Source organism: Propithecus coquereli, unplaced genomic scaffold (assembly GCF_000956105.1).
Source record: "Propithecus coquereli isolate 6110/MARCELLA unplaced genomic scaffold, Pcoq_1.0 Scaffold28, whole genome shotgun sequence".
NCBI classification, from domain to species: Eukaryota; Metazoa; Chordata; class Mammalia; order Primates; family Indriidae; genus Propithecus; species Propithecus coquereli.
This window is the reverse complement of record NW_012148396.1, coordinates 4,778,397-4,787,420: the sequence shown is the minus strand read 5'-3', so window position 1 is coordinate 4,787,420 and position 9,024 is coordinate 4,778,397. Positions and strand designations below refer to the sequence as shown.

General features: G+C 36.1%; 1 protein-coding gene across 1 annotated transcript in view; it reads right to left on the bottom strand.

Moving 5' to 3' along the window:
- KHDRBS3 (KH domain containing, RNA binding, signal transduction associated 3) overlaps positions 1-9,024 on the bottom strand; it is a 180,766-nt gene that overhangs the window by 88,506 nt on the left and 83,236 nt on the right. The window contains exons 6-7 of the mRNA XM_012647978.1: positions 5,314-5,343; positions 4,351-4,497 (exon numbers count right to left, since the gene is read on the bottom strand). Of these exons, the coding sequence (XP_012503432.1) occupies positions 4,351-4,497; positions 5,314-5,343 (177 nt within the window). The remainder of the gene's footprint in view (positions 1-4,350; positions 4,498-5,313; positions 5,344-9,024) is intronic.

Sequence of the window (9,024 nt, the reverse complement as noted above, 5' to 3'; positions counted from 1 at the left end):
CAAGGCCCTACACCCACGCTTTCCTGATGGTAAGTCTGGGCACATGCAGGGGAGACACAGGAATCCAGGTGGAAAGTAAAAGCCAAGGCAGACATGAAAACAGACTCCTTTGGACAGTCCCCAGTGCACACACAGCCCCATCAGTGGAGGACAAAAGCTTCACTAACATAGGTGTGTGAGTAATGCTGACACAGAGAACACTCCTAGTTGGCCAGGCTTAAACATAAAAGAAGAAAAAACATTAAAGAGAGATATTATTAGCTGTACCCATGAGGAAGGATAGATTCCACAGATCTAGTCTAATTAAATTATTAAAGAAACAGAAGACAGAAAAAAAAAAGGAACAACGACCCTTTGTAAAGAAAATATATCAGAATCCAGATTTGCTACAATGTTATCTAAAATGTAGAGTTTTCAACAAAAAACTAAGAGACGTAAAGAAATAGGAAAATGTGACACACACTCAGGAGAAAAAAAAGCAGTACAAAGAAAATATCTTGGAGAGGGCCCAGATGTTAGACCTGCAAAAAAAGAGATTACAGAAAGTACAATGACTGCAATGAACTGCTCCTCTCCTTCACTACAGAGCTCAACGGCAGACGTAAGGTAGCAGAAGAGTTAGTGAACTTGAAGATAGGTCAAATTTTAATTAAAATGATCCAGTCTGAGGCACACTGGGAAAAAAGGATGAAAAAGTGATACTCAGCAATCTAGGGGATGGCAGTATGTATGCCAACACACAGCAGAAATGAGGGGAGGGAAGGCAGAAAAACGTAAAGAAATAATCACTGAAAAATTCCCACATTTAAAGAAAAACATAAACTTATAGATGCACAGTGCTTAGTCAAGAAGATAAATGTACACATCACAGCATATTCTCACTTAGAAGTGGGAGCTAAACCACGAGTACACATGGAAATAGAAAGTGGAATAAATAGACACTGGAGACTCAGAAGGGCAAGAGGGTGGGAGCGTGGGAGGGAAGTGCGGGATGAAAAATTACCTATTTGGTACTATGTACACTAATTGGGTGATGGTTGCACAAAAAGCTCAGACTTCACCACTATATTTGTTATACAGCCATACAACAAATCTGCACGTGTACTCCATAAATCTATAAAAATAAAAAACCGTGTCACAGCTAAATTGATGAAAACCAAAGGCAGAGAAAGTCTGGACAGCAACAAGAGAAAAACAACAGTTCATGTACAGGAGAACAACAAAATGATTAATTACTCTCTAGTCATCAAAAATAATGGAGGCCAGAAGGCGACAGTGGCATATTCAAAGTACTGGAAACAAATGAAAAAAACACAAAAAAATTGTCAACTAAGAATTATATAATCTATCCTTTAGAATGTAGGTAAAATAAACACATTCCCAGAAAAATAAAACATTTTTTTGCTAGCAGACCTTGGTTACAAGAAAGTCTAAAGGAAGTCTTTCAGGCTAAAAAGAAATAATGACGTATGACTCTATCCACAGGAAATGAAGAGCACCAGAAACAGTAAATGTGTGGGTTAATATAAAAGATTCTAGAAAACTATTGTACCGTAAACCAATACCCCCACAATTATAGATGCAAAAACCCTTAACAAACTATTAGTAAACCATATCCAGCAACATATAAACAAGATTATATACCATGACTAAGTGAGATTTATCCTCAGAATGCAAATTTGGCTTCACATCTGAAAATCAACTAATGTAATACACTATTATTAACAGAATAAAGGAGAAAAAAACCACATGATCATCTAAACAGGCAGAAAAAGTATTTGTCAAAATCCAGCATCCATGTATACACAATTTATTCACGATACAAACTCTCACCAACTACGAACAGAAGAGAACTTCAACATGGCAGCAATGAAAAACCTACAGCTAATGGTGAAAGACTGAATGTTTTCCTCCTAATTTCAGCAAAAATACTGCATTGGAGGTTCTAGTCAGAGTAATTAGGAATGGAATGGAAAGGAATAAAATGGAATAGAATGCCATAGTATAACATAAAAAGATTAAAGGCATCTAGATTGGAAAGGAAGAAGTAAAATCGTCTTTATTCACAGATGACATGGTCCTGAATGCCATCAAATCCTAATAATAACTAATTAGGATTTCATTAAATCATCCTAATGATTCTATTAAAAAACAGCACCCTAGAACTAATAAACACGTTCAGCAAGGTCACAAGTTTAAGTAAAAGATCAACGTATAAAAATCATTTGCATTTCTACACACTAGTAACCATTTGAAAATGAAATTGAAAAACAATTCCATTCACAATAGCATGAAAAGCATAGAATATTTAGTAATAAATTTTATAAAGAAACGCAAGGCTGGTACCCTTTTTAGAGAAATAAAATAATATCTTTTTTAAAAAGTGGAGAAACATTTCACCTTCATGGACTGGAAGACTCAAAACTGTTAAGATGAAAATTATCCCTAAATTGATCTACAGATTCAATATAATATCTATCAAAACCTAGCAGGCTTTTTTGGTAGACATTAACAAGCTGATTCTAAAATATATATGGAAATGCAAAGGAGCCAGAATAGCCAAAACAATTCTGAAAAAGAACAAAGTTGGAGCAATTATATAACCCAGATTTCCAAATTTATTTGAAGGCTAAAGTAATAAAGACTATACTACTGACAATAAGGACAGGCATATAAATCAACAGAAGTGAGGATCCAGAAATAAACTCTTACATTTATGTTCAGTTAATTTTCAACAATGGTAAGGCAATTCGATAAGGAAATGTTTGTCTTGTTTCAACATACGGTACTAGCGCAACTGGATATCCATATAGAAAAAGACAAATTTAGATCCTAACCTCACACCTTACATAAAAATTAATTCAAAATGGATTACAGACTTACATGAAAAAATACTAAAAAGCATTTAAAAAGAAACAGCAGAAAATCTCTGTGACCTTGGTTAGGCAAAGATTCTCTTGGTAACCCAGATTCAGGGTAAGAGAAATTAGATTCTACCTCTGAGTGGAGGACTGTAAAGGTCCTGGGAGAGAAGGTACCACTGTAGCCATCTTTGGACAACAGAACCCATCCCACCTGGCTAGATCAGCGCTGCTGGTCCACACTACATGCCCACTAGAACATAAATGTCTCCTTAGTTGTGGTCATGCCAGAGTTGCAATTTTGTAGTCATTTATATGAATATGTGGTTTATTATCTGACTCTCCCATTAAACTATAAACTCCATGAGGGCAGAGATCTTGTCTTTTATCAGTTCACATGTGATTATCACATAGTAAGTTTTTAGAAATTTTGTTTTTGAACTAAATGGATAAACAGACTATTATATTTGCCTGTGGGAACTCAGGAAAATATTATCCATTTTCAGCTCTCAGGTGATTAAATACTTAATGCAATTCCATGTCTCAGCTTTTTGAAGGCAACTTGAGTTAAAATATCCTTTACCTATAAATATAATAGTTGTTTTCCTCAAAGATAATATCATCACAATACATGTACTACAGTATGTAAGTCAATCTATCAGAACAACCTAAGATCAATGAAGACACATTTTTACCCCAGAGTGGTAGATGTGTCAGCTTCTCTAAAATAAATTGTCTACAGAGCCAAAGTGCTAAATGCTTTCATTTTTATCAAGAGCATACAAATCACATAAGAGAGTTTGTGTATTTTAAAAAATTACAATAACTTTTGTAACAGGTAGAGGAGTATTCCCTTTAAATAATCACATTCTTAGCAATGTCAAGGTGTCTGAAAGGGTTAAAACAGACTATCAGTTGTCTGTCAGAGGCTAGTTACACATTTAAGCTAGCAATAGCCCTTCTCCTCTATGCTCACTATGGTTATGTCTGTCATTGTAACTGTCACATTGTACTGAAATCACCTGTTGATGTTCCTCTTTTCCCCTAAGTTACATATTCCTTGAGGGCAGGGACAACTTTTATTCACGTCTGCATGCCCAACACCAAGCACGATGTTCAACACATGGAAGGCACTAATGGGTTTGTGTTGGAGAACAACGGGTTTGTGAAGAGTTTTCAGTGTCACATAAAATCTTAGGACTTGAAGTCTCAAACCTGAACTAGTGATTGTGCTTTGCAAGAGTGTTAGCCATGAAACCTCACCTGTATTATTTAATTTCTCTAAAACTCCAAAGCCTTATAGATAAAGAAGGAATAATGCCAAGTAATTCACAGGGACACTTATGAGGTTTACTTTAGGTGATGTACATGGAGCCTTCTAACAGATAAGGAGCTATGCAAATAACAATTACTGACAAGAATTATCAAGGATTAAAATGAAGAAAGGACTTTAAAGCACCAGTTAACTATCAAGAAAAACTGCACTAACAGGGATGAGGAACTTTTTGATTTCTTCCAAAGCATGTCCCATCCGAGCATAAGCTTCTGCAGGCGGAGCAAACACTTCAATGAGAACATGGAGATCATCATTGAGGTGGAAGTACTTCGCTTCTCCACTTTTCCTCAACTCTTCTTCCTAAAAAAGAAAAATCACATTTAAAAATGCATCATTATAAGAAAAGAAAAAGAAAATAAAAACTGTCCAAAGCTTATTTGGCATGTGGTTATCACAGAAGGTTCACTCAACAGCAAACACCACCCTAAGGAAAAAGGTTTAAACTATACATCTGATGCTGATATTCCCAGGCATTTATAAACATGCCAAAAGCTTCCTTCTGTGCTGGAATAAAGTCTCGTTTCCTGAGGCTGGTCTACGAGGAGCCCCATGGTCTGCCCACTGCTGCCTGCTGGGGTGCCTTCGCCTTCCTGTTTCCTGTAGCTGCTGCACAGGCCTCTGCTATGTTTCTCAACCCGGTGAAACTCCCAAGCTCACTTATGCACTGGCTATGCCATGTGCCCATGGTGCTATTACAAAGCATTTATTACTATCAAAATATCTTACTTTTTACTTGTCTATTTTTGATTTTCCCTCACTGGAAGGTGATCAACACAGAGCAGAGAGTGTGATTGTCTTGTTTGGTGATGCATTCTTCATGTCTAGAAAAGTGCTTGGTATATAGGAGATGCTCAACAAATATTTGTTGAACGAGTAATTAAACATTACTCACTCATTTCTATGAATGAATTATTTGCTCATTCACATATTCATTCAAAAAACATTTCTACATGTCAGGCACTATATGCTGAGACTAAAACTGAATAAAATAAATGAAAGAGTTTATTACATGATTTCACATAATTATGATAAAGGTTTTTAAACTTTTATATTTTGGTTTACATAAAGAAATTCAGGGGGAAATGAAGAGCAGGGAAAAAAAGATTTTCAAGGGACTACTGATTTTGCTCTATTGCCTTTTCCTAACTAACATTCAATTATAGGTCCAGATTTCGAGACTCTGGGTCATCCATTAGTCTTTGTTTTCAATATTAAAATCAGACAGATTAAGATTAATAGGGACCTGAAACTAGAGTGATTTCTAAAAGGCAGAAAATCTTTCTAGCCTCTTCAAAAAACCTATCCCATAAGAGATATAACCCCAGGAGTTCCTGGCAACACCATCTTTTAATTCCACTATTATCCAAGAGGCCAATAATGCTAATGCTACAGGCATATACACGGAAGGATTCTGTATCATTATATAATTCCATAGAGTAAGGAATTATCACCAGACTATACCATAGGTTTATGATGAGAGGCAGAATAGTGTTTAGGGAAAAACACAGACTTTGAAGTTCTACATTCAAATCCCAAATCCAACATTTATTGTATGACTTTAGGCAGGTTACATTATCCTCATTTTAAAGGGGTGATTTTCAGTGGGGATAATAATAGTATAGTATCTATCTCACAAGGTTGTTATATTAATAAAGGAGTTAACACACAAAAAGTCTTTAGAATTATGCCTCGCACATAATGAGCACTCAATAAATGATGAATACAGTAATGACTATTATTATATAAATACAGCATTCATTATTCTATAGCAAAGACGATGTGGGCAAAACATCTAGCATGACGTTTGGCACAAACCAAAGGCTCAACAGATCATAGCACTATCATGATTATTATCTTATATAACCAGCTGATACATATCAGTAATGACTCCCATAATTTCATCAATATAGCATATAAATGAAGAAAATGAGTTAAATTCTCATTAGACCTTAAATAGTGAAAACTCTGAGAATCTAAAAGGATATTAATACTAAGTAATGGGAATCTCTTTAGAAATAAACATATCATTAACTAATAATTTCTACAAACTACAATTAAACTAGTAGAAAGGACCAACTGAAATCAATATCCATGGGTTCAAGCAGTGAGGATCTGATTATAATAGAGCAGATGGGATACTGGGATCACTTAAGTGGCAAACTTCTTAAATGATCACCTGTGATCACCTACAGTAAAATGCTTTTGAAGGAATAACTGATGGACCATGTGAGAGGCTTACAGAACAGTATGAGGGATGGGCAAGAGGAGTGGAGTGAAATGGGCTGTTTCCTACTGTATTCAAGAGTTTAAAGAAGGAAATGGCAGCCTCAGGGTTTTATGTTATGAGTTTAAGCCCAAAGAGCCAGATGTATCCTAGAAGGTTTTACTGCTTGTTGCCACTGAGTGCAAGTTTGTGTGCTGCTGAATGACAACACAGATGCCCAGCCATCTCTTATGTGAGATTTAGGACCATGTCCGGATAATGGTGAAAACCTGACAACTGAACTGGCAACATTTAGAAGGATCCAAATAACTCCAAGTACCCACATACTAAAACCCCACTCAACCTTCCGAACAAGCAGAAGCCTGTCTGAGGAGGCCTTTCCTACACTGTCTGAGCAGCTGAGGTAGCTCCTTGAAAGGAGATGAAAATTCTCATGTTTTACTACCATGCCTCCTTATTACACCCTGGCCTAGGATTAGATCTTTGCTTTCTCAGAGATGCAGAGAATGAGAGAGCTAAGTTAAACCCAGTGGTAAAGGCTGCTTGCATATACTAATTATAACATCTCCTAATGTGTGACACTTCCTCCTAGTCTTCCTAGCAAGGATCTAGACCTTTTTCTAGATTGTACACTAAAGAAAAGAACCCAGCCAGTTTGAGAACTGACAGAAGTGACTCTCACCTAATGCCACTCCACTGAGGGCCATGGATTACAGTAGGGCTTATGGGATCAGGAAATAAATGGACTTCTGGTCCTAGTCCATTGACGATGAATTCAGTGGATTGCAAATCCACAATGAGTGCTACCCCCAGTTCCTGGGTGTCTTGATGAAATATAAATAATCAGCCACTTGCAGAATCCCTATATTGATTCACTGATTCATGCGGTCAAAGACATAGAAATGAGAGGATTACTGAATGGGTGATAAGTGGTCTGGAAAAGAGGCCTAAGTATGTAAAAATAGAGTGTCCTATGCAAATGCAGAGAAGGCACTTAGGCAGGTAGTCACAAGGACCCACTGTAGCACATGTTAGAGTGCCTCATTCCCCACCCACCTCAGTGCTACTCAAGGTGTTTGTAAATAAGGGTGTTCATAGTAACAGGGAGAGAAGTTATGCATTATTTCACAACACTGACTCCCCTCAAAAAGGATGACTGCCTACTGCCATTGCCGAGTGTCCAATATGTCAACAGCAGAGAGCAACCACAAGCCCTTGATATGACAGCGTGATCTGAAAGGACCACCAAGCCCTGACAGAAAGCTGATAATATTGAGGATCACTTTCATTATACGGATAGCCAGGCACTTGCTGTTAACTTGGGCACATAATCTAGATAAAGATTTGCCTTCCTCACTTCCTTTCCATCTGTAAAACTATCGGTGGATGCCCTGATCACTACCACCATATGCTATAAAACACTGCTTCTGACCAAGGAACTCCCTTAATGACAACGTAAGTAGGACAATGTATAACTGCTGATGGGTTTCATTGCTCCTATCATGGTAGCCCATTATCAGACTGTCTTATTAGAGAATTAGTTAAGATATCAGCAAAGGTGGAGTATTCTACAAAGTACACATAATTTCATACCAACTGAGCAATATATGGTTCCACTTTCTTCTACTGCCAGACTAGATGAGTCAGGGAATTATAGCACATAATTTAAGACAGTGATGCTTACTGAGTAATTAACAAAACCTGGTCATGCATTAGAATCATTTCAAGCACCTACTGAAAATTGATTTTGTGGTTCTATCCTAAACAAGTTGGGGTATGAGAATGTTATTTTCAAACAGTATCCCATATGAATCTGATACATGCCATGTTTTCCACTGTTGTAGTAGAAAATATATGGGTATTGGTGTCAAAAAACCAAGGTTTTATTAACTGTGTTAACCCGATACAATTAATTTCTCAAATTAGCTCAAATAATGTACCCAAGTTCTCTGAATCTCAGTTTTCTCACATGTAAAATAAGGAAAATATTATCTTCCATCATTTTTCCAAAGATAACATGAAAGACTGCATATAAAATGTTTCACACAATGCCTGCCTCACAGTGGTGGTTCAATAAACAAATAGTGGCTATTTTTATTATAAAAGCTATTATTTAGATAGCTTTTTGTGAGAAGGCTGGATTTTATCTAAATAACTTTCATGTCTAAAATGATCACTGTTCAACATTTCATGGTATGTGATCACTGTATATGGATTTGGTTCTCAGTAATAAAAGTCTTTCAACAATGAGAGAACAAAGAGTGACATTAGAGAACAACATAAGTGACACATATTATGTTTGTGTTAGAATAGTAAGCAATTACTAAAACACTTAAAATCAATTTTAGTAACTGAATAAAATGCATTTAATATAAAATAAAGGACAAAAAGAAGAAATAAGAGTGTATACATTATAAACTCAACTATATGAAAGATATGCACAGAAAAAAAAGCAAAAGAACAAACCTAAAATGCAAACAGTGATGGCATGCCTATGGATAGATTTTATTTCTCTTCATAATTTTAATATTACCATACTTCCTACAAGGTGACATATTACTACTAGAATCAAAAATGTAAGTATTAGGCTTTTATGTTACATA